Consider the following 21930-nt stretch of genomic DNA (forward strand, 5'->3'; position numbering starts at 1 on the left):
AACTGAAATTTTGGACAATGTTCAAAAACATTGCTTTACCAACTTTGTAAAACAAAATGTAACAAATACATACAGAGATATAATGTACTGAATTATATTATTATTAGAACAATAAATGGTACACGAGAAACATCTTTAAAATAAAAAGGAATTACAATTGAAATTTAAACCTTTTTAATGCAGCAACAAATTGGTCAAAATTTGTATGGGAATTTAAATTCCAGTATATAATGTATAAAGCGTGTAAACAAAGAACTGAATTGAATAGATCTATTTGAGTCAGTATCAGCCCAATATCCGAGCTCTGTACCCATTGACAAAGGAGTTTCTGCTGTTTGCTGTTTTAAGGCACGGTTGGTCTTACACTTAAACTGATATTGATTTTTAGCTGTCTAGAGTAAAGTTTTACTGCTGTTTGGGGCTTCCAGGTGTACTCACTTGGGCAGGTAGCGAGTAACAGTGATGATCTTGTCCTTGAGGCAAACTTTATGGAAGGTCCGGCCCATACTGAGCCAGTAAACCGTCTCCACCTCCTCTGCTCGACGCAGAGAGACCAAACCTGAAACACCAAGAAGACAGAGGACACATGCAGTCACCATGGCTCTGTTGATGCTTTCTAACACGTCTTTTAAAAGCTGCTGAAAGGCATTGTGGGGAAACAACTACAATTAATAATAAGACTTAAGTCATAACTTAACAATCACAAACTTACTCTGAGAAATTATTTATGATTACAATTTGATGTGAGAATACAGTGGACAATGACAAAATGTCAATGATTATATGTATAAACAAAACAAATGATATGAAACATGAATTTACCTCTAGAATAAAGAGGACTGCTGCCAAGTGGTGTGGCCACAGTGGGCTGTGGTTTCCTTTTCTTGGTTTGGACGATGATCTGGTAGCCCTGCATTAACCTCTGACAGATAAACTCCTCAAACACGTCAGACGCACTCATCACTGGGGCTTCGTCTTCCCGCCTGAGAAACAGATCAACACATGGTCTGATCCCTGATCCTTTGATTAGCTTAATGCTGCTAAGCTAAAGTCACACTCAAAGGAATTTGTGATATGATATGTTTTATTGGTTTTACAGGACATCATTTTAGTGATTCTGGACATCATTTTAGTGATTCTGCTAAAAAAATAAAAAGACAGTTGTTACTGGGCGTTCCTGTTCTACATAAACTAATGCTCTACACTCCCTGCCGCGGAGGCTATCAGACTCCTCTTGCCCATGCGGTATTTGTGTTTCTAGTATCTTTTTGATTTATCACCTACAGCATTTACATTAAATGCATCACTAATAACAACCCAATAATAAAATATATGATGTATAACACTTACAGGAGCTAAATAATTACCTTTATAGTCACACACACACACATATATATATACATATATATATACACACACACACATATATATATATATATATATATATATATATATATATATATATATATATATATATAGACAGTAATGGAATATAGTATTCATAACTATTCTTTCAGCTTATTTACTATAAATAAAAAGATTTTTCCCCAGAAACATGAAGATGCTTTTTTCAGCACCAAGTTGTGCCTTCTACTATTGTCCCAACATTTTGATATTTTTTTCTCTTCTCTAATCAAGATTATTCCACTTTGTTCAGAGTCATTTTAGTAAGAAAATCAACCATGAACAGACATGTCTCCCACTTGGGCCTATGAATTTATGGACAGCTGTTGAGTGTCAGGCGGTTGCCAGCACTAAATGACCGACTACAGACAGTTCTACTCTAAAGACGGGATGTTGCGTACCTCTCCAGGTCACTGTGCGGCAGCAGGTCGTAGCAGCCTTCGGTGTAGTCGTTCTGTAGTGCCTGGCGGTCGGGGAAGTAGTCGGTGGTGAGGGGCACTTCCAGTCCACCCCCACTGTGCAGCAGAAGCTGGGCACAGACAGCAGCAATGAAAAATACCCACAACAAAGACAAATGCATGTACCCAGAGTGGAGAGGTACGTGTGTGTGTGTGTGTGGGGAGGGGGGCTGGATATACAGAGGAAGGGGAAGCACAGCGGGGTGAGAAGTAAAGAGAGGAAGGGAGAGGATGAAGACATGAAGATGGAAAAGAAGGAGTGAAGATGAAGATACGAACAAAAACAAAGAAAGTAGAAGAGAGGGGAAGAAAAAACAGAACATGTTACTTTCACTGGCCTTGTCGCCCCTGCTGGTGATTCCTGAGGAGCCTTTGGTCGTAGTGCAGTGATCAGACATGCAGATTGTGGCCCTGTGACAGTCTGTGATCGCCATCACTCACAGGGAAGAAGTGAAAAATGTGCCCTGAGCTCAGCAAAGGTGTGAACTGTAAAGTGACTGAGTGAATTGAAGCAGAGAAATCACATCGTGCAAACATACATAGAGTGCGCAAACTCTTAAACACTGCGTGCGAGAGAGCCTTGTTTGATAGAAAAAACAATTTACAGTCAATCAAGAGAAATATACGATGCATACCGCCATGCAGGAGTGAGATATACAAGGTTTGTTGAGTGCAAACGGGTCATGGTGAAGGAAAATGATGGTAGGGCTAATTAATCAGAAGGAATTGAATGTTTCATCATGAGAATCGAGATCAACAGAAGGCCCAGAGAAATAGAAAGAAAAGAGTGGGACAGAGACAGTGAGGATAAAGAGGGAGGAGGAGGGGTAACCCCGAACAACATGACCTGTAAGAGTCCTTTATACCTGCGACCCCTGGAGACGGACGCCCAGAGAAATCTGCTTGGCAAAGCTGAATAAGCCCTCACAGGCTAAAGACACCTCTGACGGTTTATTGGCATATCAGTTTGGTGATTAAAAGCATCAACCCGATCCTAAGGTATGGCTGCATGACAATGTTTGCGACTTAGTGATTGACGTGATCTTGTTTTTGTAGGGGAAAGATGGACTCACTTGGATCGGCACCACTGAGGGAGTCTTGAAATGAGGAGCCGCGGTTGGTGAAAGTACCTGTACAGAGATAACAGTATCTTCATGTTTTAAGAGTTCTTATTAAAACCCAAAGATATTTCATTTTCTATCATGTATGACAAAGGAAAGCAGCAAATCCTCATATTTGAGAAGATGGAACCTGATCATTTATGGCATTTTTGCTTAAGAAATGACTTAAACAATTGATCTTTTGTCAGAATAGTAAGCAATTTGTTTCTTTCCATCAATTAATTGATTAATCTTTCTCTCTCCTTTTCAGTTTATAGCTTTCCTTTTTTTAACTGAACATGGCTCCTTTGTCATTTTCTTTCTTAAAGGATATAGCTGGCATATTCTTCTTATCGTCAAAGAATTCCAGGACCCAAACCAACTATGTGTTAGTCCCTTTCTCAATACTTTGACTTCCCTACTCTTTCTTTGGCTCTCAACATAAAGCCCACTGGTTCCTACTGAAGACATAAATCTTTGTTCAGTTCATAAATATATAGTGTCAGTCAATCATTTCCTAAAACAGCTTGCCTGCTGTAGTTTTAACAAATGTAACTCAAACAGGCGCACATAGGGCATTTGTTTGGGACTATTTCAGTGGCAGATTAAAAGACAAACATATCACCCAGTGCAATTAAAATACTCAGTATGGTTCAGGAGAACAGTGTTTTTCAGTAGACTTATCACCACTGTTGTTGCTCCCTGGACTTCCGGTCAACTCTTCCATCCCTCCACCAACGTAAAGGCCATTCTCCCCTGCATGCCTGGAGGCTGTTCGCCTTTAACAAAAACATAAAAACAGGCATTCATCTCATCGTCTGCGCTTCGAGCTATATTTCTTTAGAAGGGAAACTTTTGTTCTTTTTGTGGTAGGTGTCTAACCTTCCAGTGGCCTCGTGATAGGCCAGCTCCAGCAGATCTCTCTGCTGGCTGCCCTGCAGTTCGGCCATGTTCTGTCTGGTCTGGTGGTGGATCTGGATTGCCTCTCCAGAAGGACCTGAAGAACAACAGTGCACATACAGTCTGATGCTTGGATAAAGACCAGCATTGCAGTGTTGGTTTGATTCGTAATCTTTCCATTAGCTGTTTATCGTTCTTGTGTGGAAGTATTAAGTTGTGACGTTGGCGTTCTAGAAGCCGTGAGGGAGTTAACAAAAACATTTCAGTTTATCCTCTGAAGACTGAATATCAAAACCAAACTTAACAGGAAGAATCTGGAGGAAAAAAAAAGTGAACCTAGACATATTTCAACATTACAATGACTAAATACCAGACATTCATCATATATCACATCCTCTTCAGTATATTACACTGAAATTTTACTCACTGCTATCAAAAATAGAAATACTTTAATTCATCGTTTCTTTGGTACATCTAGTTAAAACAAATGTATTCAATACAGTTGTCCTGCAATATATTCTACCTTCTAGATAACCAAAACATGTTACAAAATATGAATTTGTTTTAGGGAGGTATTGATTAAACTGTACGATTGCTTTGGAGGCTGCAGTTTGTTAAATACCACCTCTCTGTTTAATAAAATACAGTTTTGCACCACAAACTACATTATCCAAAGTGATTATAAAAACAAGAATACCAATTCAAACATTAACTAGGTTCACTAAATTGCTGACTGCATGCAAGTGTTTTCACAAGGCTGTGTGTCCCCTCACCGACAGGGAAGGTGTGCATCCACCGCCGCCGGTTGGAGGTGAGCTTCATGGGCATTCTGGATGGGGTGAAGGGGTTTATGAGTGCTCTCTGAGGGGTGTAACCTCCTGGACGAATGTGCAACGTGGACTCAGCACTTCCCACTGTGAACCTGCCCGGGGCACTGGAGTCCCTCTGGGAGTCCATCATCTTCTCCAACAACTCTGAACAACAGAAAAAAACTAAATGAGACAAATGGGATGGAGTAAGAGAAGTGATGGATCCTATCGATTATTTTAAGTGGCTAAAATATGTTTTACTGCTGCCCCCGTCCACAGCAGAACATTGCTTTGCTCCAAGGATGATTTCTAAAAACTGGGGGCTTTCCAACCGCCATCTAATACACTGACTTTGGTACCTCATTCAACCCCACTTCAAAGGTTCCTTACTATCCCTTTAAGATCTGGAGGAGGTACCTCTGGTGCTGGTGTATCCCAGGGAGCTGCTGACTTCGTACTGGGCGGGAGGAATGTGGGGTATGGGCTGCAATGAAGTGCCGGGGGGCAACTTGGGGTTAGGTGTCTTGCTCAAGGACACCTCAGCATGTTGCCGGTAGAGGGGTTTGAACCACCAACCTTGTGGTTACGGGACAAGCGCTCTACCTCATGTGCCACAGCCGCCCCACATAGAGCTGAAAGAGGATTAGGATTATTAGGATTCATCCTCTTGGCTCCATAAATATCTGTACCTTATTTAATTCCAAATGTTGTGAAGACATTTCACTAAAATCCAAAAAATGTCACACAATAACTTAGACAAATGAACTAATCTAGGCAACAGTAGAGCAGCAACTCCTGTGTTCTACGGGGGGAGTTACTGTTTTTGTCAAAGAGTCTTGCGGTTTTGAAGAGAGCAAAGATGGATATAAAAACTTCAGTTGGAAATGGCCGTCTGAAAGCAAGGTAAAGCGGTTGAATATTCTAAATATAGCATACACCTCTTTTTCCACCAACATGGAAGGGATCCGTTCCAGCCTGCACACCTTATTTTGGACTGTTCCAAGCATTTCACCCCAATAAATAAATAAATTGGTTCGGAACCAGCTGGAACCAAATTAGCATTTCCTTGACCTGAAGTGCTAATGGTGGCGACATCAGTGTCATATTCTACAGGTTAGAAATAGAGGATAGAGTCTCGCACGCAATAGTCTTCAATGTATTCTCATAATTAATAGTTAGTCCATGCTTGTTTATTAAGTTAAATAAATATCTGTTACAGAACAAAAGTTAATCAATGCCATTTGCCATCTTGCTACTACTGTTGACTTCTGTTGCATTGTACAATGCCCTCCTTTGATGAGGGCACCCTTGAATACAATGGTTCTGCTCAAAGCTGGTGGAAACGTGGGATGGTTTGCTAGATAGCACCAAGGTTCCATAAATCCCACACAGAACCACGTCAAGAACCAGAGCTAAGGGGTGAGAGAGATAAAGGGGTAACAACTTACTGTGTTCCTTGCTGCTTTTGAATTTATCAGCATGAATCTAGAAGAAAAGGTCATTGTGAGAATAAGATGTTAAAACATTACAAAAAAATAATTTTCAATAATTTTTTTCAAGTCAAACAATAAGTGCTACAATATAATGTGGATGCACCTTGCGGCCAGCCAGTTTGATTCGAGGGGTGAAGGAGCTGCAAGAGTTCTGGCTTTTGGAGGTGTAGAAGCTGCAGGCGAGAAAGACAAGAAGTAAACAAGATATAGAATCAATCAATGTTCAACTTTGCAGAGAATTTGAATTATATTTATCAGTCTAGTTGTTGTCTCTGCCGGCAGAATCATGTGATCGGTCACATGTGTCTGTGTGCGTGTCCTCGTGTGTGTGTGTGTGTGTGTGTGTGTGTGTGTGTGTGTGTGTGCGTCTATGAGTGAGTTTGTGCACCTCTTTGTCTGTCCATGGCTTATCTCTCATTCTGCTGCAGCAAACTGCAGAATATTTTGGGTGCCCAGTTATGGCTGCATGCTAAAAGACCTCTCATGGTTGCGGTGACTCACACTTTCTCAAAACAGCTTTTATTGCCTGTTTCATACCGCCACTGACCCCTCACTCACTACTCTTGCACATTACATTACATTACATTACATTACATTACATTACAGTCATTTAGCAGACGCTTTTATCCAAAGCGACTTACAGGAAGTGTATTCAACATAGGTATTCAAGAGAACTACTAGTCACCAGAAGTCATAAGTGCATCTCCTTTCTTAAACAAGCATCTCAAAGCATAAGCCAGAGCAAAAGTATAGTGCAGAGGCAGATTACTATGAAAACAATAATTGCAACAGACTAATCCGAATATAGTAAGTGCTACAAACTACTACGAATAGGATAAGTGCAGTAAACGAATACAAATTCAATAAGTGCAGCGAACTGATACGAATACAGTAAGTGCAGCAACTAATACGAGTGCAATAAGTGCTACGAGGAAGGCTCCGGGTAGTACTTCTTGAAGAGGTGAGTTTTCAGCCTGCGCCTAAAGATGGGCAGCGACTCTGCTGTCCTGACGTCAGTGGGGAGTTCATTCCACCACTGAGGGGCCAGGACAGAAAAAAGCTGTGACCGGGTGGATCGGCCGCAGGGACCTCTGAGCGACGGGGCAACCAATCGCCCCGAGGCAGCAGAGCGAAGTGGTCGGGCAGGGGTGTAAGGCTTGACCAAGGCCTGGAGATAGGAAGGAGCTGTTCCTTTCACTGCCCTGTAGGCTAGCACCAGAGTCTTAAACTGGATGCGAGCTCTTACAGGGAGCCAGTGTAGGGAACGGAGAAGGGAAGTTGTGTGAGAGAACTTGGGGCGATTGAACACCAGACGTGCTGCAGCTTTCTGGACAAGCTCCAGAGGTCTGATGGCCGACGCCGGGGCTCCAGCAAGTAGTGAGTTGCAGTCGGGAGATGACCAGAGCCTGGATGAGCACTAATCCGCTAAGGGCCGCTAGTGATAACATAGCTGAGTGCATCTTCGAGCTCCCCAGCCGCTACTCTTCTCCCATAGTAAGGGGAAAACTGTTTTGTAACAGTTAACAAAATGGACGTTGTGTTTGGATAACAGCTAACGTAACTACCATACACACACTACTGCATCCCTCTCCGCTGCTGCTCTGCGGCTCACTTTGATTGTTTTGAACGGTGTTCAGCTAATAGCAAACAGCTAACGGAACTACCAGTACACACACTGCAGTTCCCCAAACCCAACTCAACCACCGCTCTGCAGGCCGACAGCTTGGGGAGTTTCATTTTGCTTTTGACAAGATTGTATGACGTGTCTAATATGACAACTTTGAGCCTATTGCCTGCATACATAGATGCTTGTTTTGGAATTTGAATGAAGTGTGATGTCCAGACGGGGAGTTATCCTATTGTGGTTTGTATTAATTCAATCACACAATACAGCAGTGGTTGTTGCAGACACACCTGCCAGAGATCTGCACTCTACTGAGTGCAACATTCCAGTCTTACCTGTGGTTGATCCAGTGAGGAAGGTTATAGTCGTCTCCCACACGAGAGTCTCCAGGTGTCGTCCTGTTGTGCAGCTACAGAGAGCAATGGCCGTCAGAAACCAACAGGTATATAGTGCACCGAAAGAGACTAACACTCTGAATTAGTTACCTTGAATAATGGAACTGCATGCAACGGCTGCTCCCCCATGCACACCAAGTCTACTCCAATACCTAAACAGAAAAAAAGATGTGTCAACATACCAGCATGGTTAACTTCATGCAATGAACCTTTAATTCTCAGTCAAATAGATCTGCTCAGATTCAAGTTCCATGTGTTTGTATTGTCACACTGACCGTTGTCAATCATACGCTGTTTGGTGAGAATCATAAGCAGACGGTCGACCTCAAACACTCCCACCCCGGGTGTGATGACCACGGACATCTGGCTGGTGCGGTCAAAGTTACGGTTGATGTAGTGCTTGTCAAACACTGTGGGAGAAAAGGGGAATATCAGCTTCTCTTCTCGTCTTTTCTAGTTAGTCACCTGTGAAAGACTAACTCTTGATATCAAAGGACGGGTTCACAATTTCACAAGCCCACATGTTCCAAAAAAATTGTTTATTTCAAAATCCCTTCTATTTGATACTAATCATCCACCGGAGATCCACGAGGAAGAACTGTTTATGGAAATACCAAGATGGAATATTCATGGTTCCAACTTTTTTCTCAAGATCATTTTCCAGGACTTTTTCGATTATATTTTTTGTGACAATCTATACTAACATGTTCCTCTATGTGGAAGCCTGATTTAAAAGAAGTGCCGTCTCTGGCATTGCATTTGAAAAAACTACTATTAGTCAATATCCAACAACTCAAAGACCAACACACATCTGAAACCATTGCTTCTCGCTAGTGTGAATCACAAAACGTAATCCTTTGCAGGCAAAACAAGATAGCAAGCACATCAGCTGCAGCAACTGAACCTGACATGCTAACCAATTCAGCATTATTTCAGTGTTTTAAAACTAGTTGGGAAGAAAGCAACGTTATATAATGTCATCCAAGCTGCATGTGCCACCAAGTGAAATGACTTGGGGGAGTGGGGTGTTTCCACAACATAGCCAAAACACTCTGGCCCGTAAACTACTGTTTGAACCTTAATATGATCTTAATTATAACATAGCCCTTTCAGATGGAAATGTTATCCATGTTTGGGGCTCTGATAGAAAAGAAAATAGGAGAATGTTTAAATAATTTATCAAGACAAAAAAAGATTTTACAGGTCATTCTACTTTATCTCTCATTTTCCTTTTGTTTTCAATGACAACAAATCCTACATGTATTTAACTTTAGATACCTGAATAAATATGCTATGACTAAAATAATACATTATTTTTTCTGAGAGCAGTCTAATCTGGTATGAGTCTACTTATCTTATCTTTATCTTATCTTACCATTGAAGGAAAGGTTAATGGCCTCCAGGTAGTTTCCTTGAGCAGCAGTTGAGTTGTAACCAACAGGAAAACCATCTGGCATGAAAGTAAACAAACACAAGACACACAAGGCAAGATTTGAATTTACAAGTACCACCTGACCAAGAGATCCATTGGTCAGCCAAACACTCAACTCTTTCAATACCTGCTTCTTTCAGCCGCACCAGGACAGGATACTGAATGAAGAGCTTCTTAATAGTGACCAGTAATGATGTCCACTCATCCCGTCTCTCATTCTGAGCCACCACCCTGATTACAAAACAGTTAAAGGGATAGTTCGGATTAGTGTTGTACCTAATAGAGGCAGCGCCCCTGTTCTGTGAGGTAAAGTTACAGGTTATTGTCAGAAGGAGTCCCATGGCTTTGAAGAGAGCATAGATGGATATAACTGCTTCAGTTTACCATCAGGAAGGGCTGTCTGAGCGCAAAGAAAAGTGTTTAATTTAAACTTTAATTTTCTTAGGTGTCTAAAATCCAATCACAGCAGTACATTACTTTGCCTCTGTGCTGGAACTCCTGTCTGTTTCTCCAAACTGGGGGCGGGACGACTGTCATCTACTGTAGGTAAGTACCGTCAAAAGACCTCTGTCCTCCATACGCTAATTCAGATGAACTGAAGTAAGATATATAATTAAAAAGTTATAAACAGTAACTATAGTCACCTGTAAAAGTCTTCATAAAAACGTCCCTCGTGATCCTGTCTGATGGACCCTCTCAGAATCTCAGGAAATTCATCTGAAGGAAATTATAATTTTTATTAATGATGAATGTATCAGTCTGCATCATAACTCACTGTGACAACATAGGAACCAGACTCACCAATAGTTTTGGCATTGTAGAATGTACGGGAGAAAAGTACAACTGTCACCTCGTGACTGCAGTTCTTCTCCTGTTTTAACATTAAAAACACTGTTATTGTTTTACATTTTAACAACAAAAGCCAAACTATAAAAGAAAAAACACAAACCTTCCATTTGTCGAAAAGGTCAGACAGGAAACCATTTACAGCCTTCTCAAAGTAGAGATCACCTGAGAGCAAAACATTCCTATAAGACATTCTCGATACAGCCTTCATGTAACTGAAAAAAACAAACACAAACATGCTTTCAAAGTGTGATGAACAATCAGAGAGGTCCAACTAACCGTAGATGTCAAAGTCCCACATCTCACAACTCATCTGGATAAAGATGTACACCATTGCAGATGTAGATCTGAACACCACCTGTGTCACAAGGTCACAAGAAATGAATGATGAATAACATGAATAAATACTATAAAGACCATTTGATGGCAAACGTCAAAAAACAAGGGCATTCAGGCCCACATGTTTATGTTAAGACTTAAAAAGGAGGTCTCCAGTTGAAACACATACCACCCAACCACTACAGCCCAAACTCACATTATGTGTTGAATGCACTATAAGTTGTTGTGCCCAACACTACGTAGACAAAAAAATAAATACTGCTTGTCCAGATTATATATATATACATATATATGTATATATATAAAATTGTTTCATATCTGTCATTTTATTTCTTGCAATGGTTTTAATTAGGGGTGCAGTGATACTGAAACTAATTTAAAGGCGATACTGACTCAAATAGCTTGGTATTAGTGAAAGAGGGGTTGAACTATTCAATTCAGTTTCATGTTTATATACTATATACATTAAATAGTGGACTATCAATTTCTGTTTAAGTTTTGACCAATTTGTTGCTGCATTGAAAAGTTTACACTTGAAATTGAATTGTTGTTAATTTTGAACAATTTTTGTACAATTTATAAATATGATAATAAATAGCAATTCAGTGAATTTATATATGTATTTATTTGTTACATTTATCAAAGTTAGGTAAGAAAAGTTCAAGTCGAGCCTGATGTTACCTTTAAGGTTAAATTTAACATTATCCTATCACTATAAATGATCCCTTTTAATAAGATCCCAGTCTCTTCCACACAGTGAAGCATAGAACTTATTCGATAAACTCTGGTATTGGTAATCGATACTAGCCGATACCCAAAGCCCAAGTATCGCTACCGGAACTGGAAAAGTGGGATCGGTGCATCACTAGTTTTAAGTTTAGCCCATTCTATGTGAATAATGTTCCTCCTTGAAGCTAGGTAAACAGAGCTGTGTGTATTTAATGACTTCATTTAAAAAGTAACCTATCAGAGAGTTTCCTTGTTATGTCATAGGTATGATGAGTCAAAACGTAAACTGAAACAAACTTTTAACCTACATTCAGACTGTTAGCCTTAGAGCTGAATTAGCTTTTTTTGTTCAGATCCAATTATTGTTTTGCTTGGCTGTTCACATTATTTTTGAAATGTGGCCAATATCAGATTATTGAACTGACTAGCACGAACCAAAGAACAAGAACAAAGACTTGGATCAACGTCTGTTACTCTTGTGCTGAGGTGTGAGTGGATGTGTAGTCTGAGCTGGAAGTGGTGGGATCGTGTCCACGTTTGTAATCACTGCGTGACTCCCGCCAGAGCTGAATGTCGATCTAGAGTGACGGAAAAGTCAAATGAATGCCAAGATGATTCTTCATAAAACCAGACCTGTATCTGTTGGAGAACCACATATATGTGTCCCAAATAAGAGGTGAGTGAAAAGATCAGATTCCATGTGATTTGTGCTGTTCACAAAATAACACATCTGAGTCACATATGTGCAAAAACAAAAAGCTGATTCATGCCACTTTTGCCTTCATTCTAAATGTAGCCTAGTAACAGTACAAATCTGTGGTGAACTTTACTAACAATACCATCCAATATCACCGTTAGATGAAAACTTAATTACATGTGGTGCTGCACTGTCGATGCATTTCAGCATCTGCTTCCAACCCTGCTCTTACCCTGGTGTCCTCACTGATGTACCCACAGGTCACTTTCTCTCCCTTCACCCAGAGTTCACTGGCCTGGGCTCTGGAGAATTGAAAACATCATGAGCATGCAAAGCAATGGACAGCTAACATATAGGAACATCCTCATCTATATTAATGAACACTTTCTTTTTCTACATGCTAATTTATTCCATATTGAAGTCATTCTGAATACATTTCTGCAAACGGAGTGTAGAGAATGGAATGTATGCTTAGTACCTTATTCCTGCAAACTCAACTTTCTGCATCACATAAGCACATGTGCTCACCTGGAATAAAGATTGTAACAGTTAAATCCTCATATAACTGTGCTGTTACACATTATATCCAGACACATGAACTTCCACTTTTCCTACCAGGCTCTTCTTTAGTCGCCACATGTCTCCTCTGCCGATGTACTGGTCCTTGAACGTCAGCTCCACCAGGTCCAGTGTAACATCCTGCCAGAAAAAGAAAACTATGAGAGATTCTGTTCAACTGACAAACGGTGAAGACGCACAAGGGAGACAGCGGACATACCTTTGGGTCGACAATGTTAACAATGACATCCTGGTAAGCACGCAGCTTGAAGGCTTGTGCTACAGTCTGGTCCACACTGATTGTCTCTAGATAAGAACAAAAATATCCATCATGAGTAGTGCACAGGCTAGGCAATTTAGCCTAATTGAATTCTCAAAAGATAATTAATTTACCTTTCTGAAGTTCCTCTTTTAGGCTCTTCACTTGCAGTAGGAGGGGACTGGGAATTCACATAAAGACAATACCAGATTATAGGCTCAGTACTATAACAATATGTAATGGTCAGACAACAGCGATCCTCTCGTTACAGAAGCTCACCTGTATTCATCAGTGGGGTGTGCGATCTCGATTATATCTCTCAGACTGACTTGAGGGAAAACTTTTGGGTTGACAACCAACTCATCATCTGCTCAAAGAAAAAGTGAAATTTGAAAGACAATCTCATTGAAATCAAACCTTTCATAGGGGAAACAGTGATTTGCATGAATTGCAAGACATTACTCACCACTTCCACCAAAACCTTTCTTGTGCAGCACAAGCTTGTAGGACTTATTGGTCTTCATAATGAACCAGCTGGGGATTTAAATCAGTATTAAATGTATGACTTCTCAACGTTGCAAGCAAACTTAAACATGACCTTTGGTGCGTATTTGTTCTCTTTTATCGGGGTCCCATTCCTACGCTCCAGGCTGCGACACACTTCATACATTTATTATTATAGTCTTGTAGGTAACGTTGGATGTTTATGTAGAAACTAGTGAGCAGGGCAAACCTATCCAAAAGTTGCATGACTCAAATAAAGTTGATGAAACTTGATGAATTTTTTTTTTGAAAGGTCTAGTGTTAACGTGCTCTCTGTCATGCAGACCTACTATACAATCAACAGGGTATAACGCTTTATTTATGACTAACTTAATACAAAATAATAAATCGGTAGTAACAAGTGAACCCACATAGAATAAAGAGAGAAGTAGCTAAGCAGTCTGTCCTCAACAACTCAAACTCCTAGCGGCTCTCACTGTCCTGGGATGTTGACATAATGCCTGCTTCGCAATTTGAGACAATTTACAGCTACTGGGCTAAATGAACTAGCACCAGCAGCCAACGTTACAATAACTATTGGTGAAAATATATCCATATAGTTTAGATAAGCTAGGCTCACCGTTTTCAGGAGGAAATAGAAAGCGGTTTGCTAGCCAACGTTAACGAACCTAGCTCACACTGGCCGCACTTCCTCCATAACATGGACATGTGTGATGTGATTGGCTGAGGGCGGGTCAGAGAGTGTTTCACACTCCGCTTATTTCTGTCTTCACTTCTTTTAGAAGACTAAATATAAAAAATAAAACATATCATACGATTTCTTTAAATTGTACATATATGTACTTGGATTCCTGGTCATACTTCATAAACATCTACAATGTGAGGCAAATGTTTCATTCATCAAGCCTTTGTAGACATTTAGTGTTTTTCAGTAGATAAGGAAGTCCTTAGGTATTTTGCTTGTAAATCTTGCATAGTCATTAGTTATCTAGAATGTTATCATGACAGAACAGTTCAGACAGCTGATATAGCATTTTTAATAGGCTTTGACAACAATACTGGTTTCATAAATGCACAGCTGCTATAGTTAGCCTTCGCTCCAATGAATCAAGATACTACTTTAAGAAATTACATTATAATGTCGTGATCATTATATTTGTAGAGTTAAGAGTGGACTCATTTACACTTTTATTACTTAAAAGTAAACATTAAGATTTGGTTTCCTCGCTCACAGAGTACAACCTATACACATATTCAGATATTAGACATATTCCACAACAATACTGTATGAAAAAAACAAACACTATGAAAGCAGCAAAGAAAATCAAAAGCATCCATACAAAGGTTTCACCAGGGGCCATATTGGTATGTCATAAATGAGTATGGTCCAGGGACTACTATCCACTGCTGAGGTGATGGACATAGTGGAGGTTGTACAGGTATTGCAGAAGTGACCAATACTTCATGAGAATACGATAAATTCAACTTATTTTAATGAAACACACTGATTTGTCAGATTTGTTACTGGCATTGTATTGTGTTTTATCTTGGGTTTACTATTGTCTAAATTCTGTATTAAATACTGACAGCTTTCCAATGAAAACGGACAAATTCATAATATTTTGTATCCGCAAAAAGAGTTCATTTTTGTCAGCTTCAATCCTAAAACAGCTGGCTTTCAGGAGCACATACAAGTTGAACCCTTTGCAATAGAATGCATGGCAGTTTTGATGACTTTAATGGTGAGAAACCTAGTGGAACATGTCCTAAGGCACATTTGAACATGGTCAGTCACTTTCATTTCTGCAGCTGAAGCTCAAAGAGAGCCTGTGTCTGGTTCCGCTCTCCTTAACAGCACACTGTGAGAGTTCCTTGTTTCATCAGCAGCAGCCTCTCTTCATGTCTTGGGACGAGGCTTTCTCTAGGTTCACACAATCTGATTCTGTCGAGACAAAGATTGATTGTAGATTTATACGGCCCTCGCCTTATGAACACATCTCCTTTTTAGGAGTCAGGTCATACTTACTGATACTACCTCCATGTCCGATGGTAGCAGGGAGCCCATTCTCCATGTCCTTCAGCACACACTTCTCAAAGGCCAAAGCTGCCACTCTGAAGAAAAAACCCTGCACGTTCTCACCTGGAAATAAGAACAGTTTCTCATTGTATTCATGTTGTCTTTATCTACCATACAACACTGACAAGTGTGAGGTCTTGTTTTCTTCTTACCCGTTTTAGCCGAAACAGCCCAAAACTCTGCATGCATTTCTGTTGCTATCCCAATGGCATCTTTTTCTGTTCTCTGTCTTTCATCTAAAGGCTTAAGAACAAGACAATTGGGTACTTGAATGAAATTGTGTTTGTAAATATCTGCAAACTATACATATAATATAAAATGTATTCACCATCAGGTCATTCTTAGTTCCAACCAAGAAGATGAAACAGGAGTCAGGCTCATTTTCTCTCAAGGCCTCCTCCAACCATTGGCTATGAAAACAAAACAAAGTTGGGTAACACTTTCTATAAAGCCCATGTCTATAATGCATTCTAGACAAATTTATAATGCGTTATAATCTGCATTATAATGTGTTTATAGCACTGTATAATTATAGTGTCCAGGAAAAGACATGGTTTTCCGGCACATTTGCCTTTTTCTCTCCTTTTCCATGGTTTTACTAGGATTGAAAAATTGGCCAACTGTTTTCCAGGTTCTCCAGGAGGCGTGGGATCCCTTTCCAAACTGCTGTAAAATTTTGCAAGACACTTATTCTATACATCCATCTGATGTCTTTTCCTGACATGTCCTGTTCAGTGTTAAGGTACGGTTACATTAGCCTATTGTCCAGCAAAAATGCTCCACATAAGGTTTGATGTTACAGCTCAGATGATGCTAATAAATAAGAGTGAGCTGTACATGTGATGTTGCAGGCTGTATTCTGATAGGGTAATATTGGATTTAACAGGTCGACCCCAAATTGAATTCCCAAACATAGTACATTCATGTTTTTACAACTGTAGAATAACCCCAATGACCTGTGTTATGAACAGACCTACCGTGTATGATCCAGGGACTTAATGTCTGCCATGTCAAAGACTGTGATAATGACTGGAAAAGAAACAAGACGTTTTAGCCTTTTTTTTGTTTTCACCTGTTAAAATGTCAACTGGTCTCACCTTGCATCAGACTCACAACCATCTTTTTAACGTCAGTTATTACATAACTTCTTACCCTGAGCACCTCTGTAGTATGCAGACGCGATGCACTTGAATTTTTCCTGCCCAGCAGTATCCCAGCTATTAAGAAAAAAAAAGTCAAAATGAATGGCAGTGCTCTATAGATACATGTTTGAAAAAATACTTATTTGAAACCAAACTACTTACATCTGAAGGGAGAAAGGTGCTCCAGATACCTCAAACCTCTCAATTTCAAAGTCTACGCCTATGGTGGCCTTATAGTCTCTTTCAAATACATCTTTACAAAACCTGAAAACAGCATAAACGGGTGGTCAGAAGTCAGACACACTTATACAGATTTGTTTAGAATTGGTTCCTTTTTTTTTAAATACCTTAGTGTCTTATTGATGCAATCAGTCAGTTCCAACAAAGAACTGTGATATAGGGCTGGGCATCATTAAAAAAATTGCTCCACTTGCCTAAAACTTTGGGAACCCCTGACCCGCAGAACTCGTCTGCTTTGAACAACTATATGCAAACAGTATAACAGGTGTGATTTTGACATGTAGTCTCAGGTATGCATGTTATGTCTTGATTGGCTAATCATTGATAAAGTACCTGTTAATGAGGCAGGTCTTCCCCACATTAAGGTCTCCAACAACCACCACTTTTGACATTCTCTGCCGGTCCCACCTTTAAAGAAGAAAAGTGAGATGTAATTGGCTTTCATGTGCTGTTCAAGCAAAGCTAAGAATGACACGCAAAGCGGTAGACTCACGGCTGATGCCTAGCGGCTCCGTCTTTACAGGCCGCTTTAGCCTGAATGTCCCAATCTTTCTTCAGCTGCAGAGAGGCATTAAGCGTGTAGCACTAAATAGAACAGGACCAGATAGCAGTGACATTTATTCAGCACAAAGCCACTGAATACATGTTATAACAAGACTAGGTCCCATATAAAGTTCTTGGGCTTGATTGGAGAACCCTTTTTAGTTCATGGTAGAACCTTTTATAATGGTTCCACCTGGAACCCTTCAAGAGGGTTCTACCTTGAACAGTTTTTAAAGGGTTATACAATACGTAGAACCATCAGTGAAGGGTTCTACTCAGAACCCCCCTTTGGAAGGTTCCACCCAGAACCCTCTCAAGAGATGTTATCCAGAAACTTTCCACCTTCTAAGGGTGCTAACAAGAACCCACGAGGCAGTCCCTGCTAGTACCTATTTATATTCCCTTTTATGATAGATTTTTTGTCCAGCCTAACAAGGGTTTTACTTTAACAGGTTAGCCTGGAACAATGGGAACCACATCCAGCAGCATTTGGCATTTTGATGCTCTCCATGAGGGTGTTTGGGCTGGTTTGTGGACTATTCTGGTTCTGGCATGTATTCCAAAATATTGGATAGAACCACTACCAGGGTTTCTCAGGCAAACGAAGATTGACGGTTGCAGAGAGAACCTGTGAGCTGACCCCATTATATTAAGTTATTAAATATTATAGATTCCTGTGCAAATCAAGTTTCTTAATGTCTTATTTTGAGAAGATTTAGAGGGCAGAAGGATATACAGACTGAGTCGGTGATTGTGAAGCATACTGCAACAGCCTGTAATTTCTTAGTGTTGTGATCTGACACTTATTTCACCTTCTGAGAAAGTCCAAAGTCACACATTTCTAATAAAATGAACCTTCTAGACTGCCGTTCCTACCGTTTTAACCACAGCGATCTCACAGTAAAATATTTTTCTTGGAACTGGATTAAACTGGAGCAGAGCAGAGAAAAAAAAACAGGACATACCTTTGGGAATTCCCAGATGACCCTGTCTCTGCTGATGGGTGGTGGGAAGGGAATCATCCCATTCCTGTTACCCTGCATCACAACCTGTGAGGGAGTGTGTAACAGAAGTTAGCCTTATGTAATTAAGTCTAATACCAAGCACTCCGGCAATGTGTGTGTTCATTTTTAACAAGGTAAAATGTTCTCTGAACCAGATTAAAGATCAGCTCCCAAATGATGATTCTCATTTAGCTTCATTGCATTACATATCATAAACACACTATGTGTACAATGTGAGCGGCAGCAGAAAAACAAAGCTGGTTGCTGGTGTTCATTAGGGACAACATCCATATTTAACGTTTCGTTGTGTTTGTTACGGACTGGAAAACACACTAATATTTGGTTTTAGAAGGATGCTAGGGTTGCAGCTGCATAGTGAAGTTATCCAGTATGCGGACGGAAGTAAGGCAACATTTTCTTCAAAATAAAAGCACACTGACAAAACTCGAATTAACATTTTGAAAATACTTACTCACCCGATAAGTGCATTCTGTATTACCACTTTTGTTCTGCTTTGTATTGATTTCATGTGTTTTATATGTCCTCCCCCTGCCCCAAAAACTGCTACAGGTTTTAGTTTGAAGGTCCTGAACGGAATGAACACGTTGTTCAGCTATCTGTGACGCTGTCAGATCCCACGACCAGCTCCCAATAGCTATTATTTCACAGGTGCCGCATTGTATCCTCTTTTAATGGCACTACTTTACCCCGTGGTTCAAATTACGAAGACTGGGAATAGCTTGTACTCACCACAGACGAAATGTCGACAATTATTACCTCGACTTCGTTGACGGTGTCGCTTGCTGCAGTTGCTAGTGTGGCCGCTGTTTGATGAGGGGCTGGTTTCCGTGACAACCAAACTGTAGCGCCTGTGTCACGTGATACTTGGACTTTTATTGCATGTGGTTAAATGTAAGGGTCAACACAGGGGCCCAAAGATCACCATCGAAGCAAATAATAGTTTATTCCCACTCTAATATCTATACCATCAAAAATTACCAGTTCACTATATGCAATAATTACAGGATGACATGTAATGCACAAAATATGATTACTGAGCCGTATCTGGTACAGCTATACAAATGCCAACCTGTGATAGCAATAGTAACAACAACATAACGCTAGTGGCAAAATAAGAACTGAATTGGGTTTCATAAATACATCCTCATGTCTCCTGGAAAAAATGTCCATCATTTTTGGCATCCTGAAAACGATTTCAAGCACCTATTTATTTATGTGTGAACTGTCAGTGCAGTGTTTAATTGAATCAGCTTTTTTAAAGAATGTTGCACAAACATTTTGCACGTGGAGAAATATTTGTTGTTAGTTCCTCTTATCCAAAGTTTTGTAGACTAATGGCACCACCTTGTGGTGAAACAGTATCGATGGTGTGCAAACGAAAAATCCCAGTGAAATGATCCAGTTAAATAATACTGTATTAAATTAAAATGTATTTCTTCTCTCTCAGTTAAAAATCTGTTGAAAAACATTGCCACTACTATTATATGTCTATGTGTGCTTTTCTCAGTTCAAATTATTTCCTAACATCATAAAATCCCTTTTGACAACTCAGTAATACTTATTTTCGCTTTATAATATGAAAACGAACTAATGTGTGAAATTAAACATCTAATCAGTGACCAAGTGCCTAGGTTATACCCATAACAGAAGACAGGCGAAGTTAAACCTGGCCTTCAGTATAGTCAAACAAAACACGATTAATAACACTGTAAGTAACGGACACCCATTTAAATTGCAACAATGTCACCGCCAGCGCCTGAACGCCCCTCAGGTCATGTGTCACAGTCGATGGTTTGGGATGCTGGGAACTGGCGAGCAGCGCACCGAGCACGAAGTGCGTGTCGAGACCTATGGTCGATATCCCAATCTTACAATGTGTAAACTGGGTAAAGACTGAGATCTGTTATCATCATTTCGCAGTAAGCTGTGTTAAGAACCCTTCGCCAGTTCCTTTGCGTTTGAGACGTCTTTCGAACTTGGGAAAGAACAGAACGCAGGTAATGCTAATGTTTCATCACCCTTCGCTTGATAGGCTAACGGTAGCTAACGGTAACTAACTGTAGCTAACGGTAACTAACTGTAGCTAACGGTAACTAACGGTAATGCGTCATGCTAGCAAACAGAAGATGTGCTTAAAAGCTTTGCTGTAATATTAAACATCTTGCCTAATAAATTAATAAAGTGGACTCATTTAGATTTGGCACAGTTATCACGCAAGTCGTCCCAAGAAAAATCTTCCAAAGTAGAATTAAAGCATATTTCTTTACTATTTAATCCGCAGGCCATCTTCGGTCCTGAAAACGGCTGTTAACGGCTAACATTAATGTAACGTTCATGTAACGTTAATGTAACGTTCATGTAACGTTAATGCTAGCCAATGGCGGGTTCAGCGTGATTTTGGATTTTTAAAAGGTAAACTGTAATTTAGCTAAAACGTTAAAATGTGTGTAGATCACTTCATTGGGACATTATCAGAAATTGCATATTGTCATTTCATAATTTATATGATCATTTCTGTATGTTGAATTTTTTGTTTGTTGTTTTGCTGATCCAGTGCGGTCTGTTACAGGCCTTGATTTATTGATTAAATGATTGCATAAGAAAGTTGTTCTTCACTGACACTACTGGTCTTGGTGCTGTAAGTGCTAGTGCTATTACTGCTACAGTGTGTGTTACTACTTTTATTGCTACAGTCACTATATTACAGTTAATACAGTATAAAACCACGCTCTGTAATGCTTTATTGATGTGATGTATTGCATAGCTAGGGCTGGGCGACTATTAAATAAGATGATAAAGCTTCAATGGAATCATATTGAGATGAAATCATGATTTAATATTTTATAATACATAATTACATTGTCTAAATTGATTAAAAAAAATCAGAAAGTCTGATCATTTTGCATTTAAGTTTTTAATTAAGTATGAAAATATTTAATTAAATTAAAAAAAAAATACAGCTCCGAGGTATGGGACAAAAGTCTCTGTGGCGCAATTGGTTAGTGCAATTGGTTAGCGCGTTCGGCTGTTGACCGAAAGGTTGGTGGTTCAAGCCCACCCAGGGAAGATAAAGTGTTTTGCGCTGTAAAAAGGAGGTCCTTTGGGTTCGGCTGGACCAGAGGTCTCCGGTAAAAGCAGACAGGAAATGCTGTCCCCCACAGGCTGTGGGTTGGGTCCTTTGTAGCCAGACATTGTCTTGAGGTCCTTCCAGACCCCATTGATGTTTTTCTGCTGCAACTGATCCTCCATTTTCATCCTGTAATTGTTTTTGCCCTGCTTCCTTGGTGTTGGCATGGAACAGATCCAGTGTTTTATTGTGTCTGGTGTGGCATGTGACATAATAGGTGAATGTTGGC

The 21930-nt window shown here is 40.0% G+C and overlaps 2 protein-coding genes and 1 non-coding gene across 3 annotated transcripts; 1 reads left to right on the forward strand and 2 right to left on the reverse strand.

Moving 5' to 3' along the window:
- Nucleotides 1-395: 395 nt before the first annotated feature.
- Nucleotides 396-14239, reverse strand: LOC129116979 (GATOR complex protein DEPDC5-like). Its single transcript, XM_054627590.1, is given in 28 exon segments — nucleotides 396-559; nucleotides 823-983; nucleotides 1806-1902; nucleotides 1905-1955; nucleotides 2936-2992; nucleotides 3650-3741; nucleotides 3845-3959; nucleotides 4636-4836; nucleotides 5089-5155; nucleotides 6040-6156; nucleotides 6268-6337; nucleotides 8124-8197; nucleotides 8274-8335; nucleotides 8459-8593; nucleotides 9559-9633; nucleotides 9743-9846; nucleotides 10260-10332; nucleotides 10417-10486; nucleotides 10565-10626; nucleotides 10741-10819; nucleotides 12459-12528; nucleotides 12705-12754; nucleotides 12842-12925; nucleotides 13005-13090; nucleotides 13178-13224; nucleotides 13323-13410; nucleotides 13510-13577; nucleotides 14167-14239. Coding segments are annotated over 27 exon segments (2370 nt in total). The 5' UTR covers nucleotides 13568-13577; nucleotides 14167-14239; the 3' UTR covers nucleotides 396-434.
- A 372-nt stretch (nucleotides 14240-14611) lies between these two features.
- Nucleotides 14612-19422, reverse strand: rab36 (RAB36, member RAS oncogene family; the record flags this gene model as incomplete). The annotated part of the gene is made up of 11 exons (XM_054627592.1): nucleotides 14612-15489; nucleotides 15574-15687; nucleotides 15777-15867; nucleotides 15953-16034; nucleotides 16602-16653; nucleotides 16777-16841; nucleotides 16929-17030; nucleotides 17340-17414; nucleotides 17500-17591; nucleotides 18515-18598; nucleotides 19304-19422. Coding segments are annotated over 11 exons (938 nt in total), but the record flags the coding sequence as incomplete, so codon positions are not given.
- Nucleotides 19423-21554: 2132 nt separating this feature from the next.
- Nucleotides 21555-21641, forward strand: trnan-guu (transfer RNA asparagine (anticodon GUU)). The gene has a single exon. It is a non-coding gene; the product is annotated as a tRNA-Asn (tRNA).
- The last annotated feature ends 289 nt before the right edge of the window (nucleotides 21642-21930 follow it).

This window comes from Anoplopoma fimbria, unplaced genomic scaffold (genome assembly GCF_027596085.1).
Source record: "Anoplopoma fimbria isolate UVic2021 breed Golden Eagle Sablefish unplaced genomic scaffold, Afim_UVic_2022 Un_contig_9377_pilon_pilon, whole genome shotgun sequence".
Lineage (NCBI taxonomy): Eukaryota > Metazoa > Chordata > Actinopteri > Perciformes > Anoplopomatidae > Anoplopoma > Anoplopoma fimbria.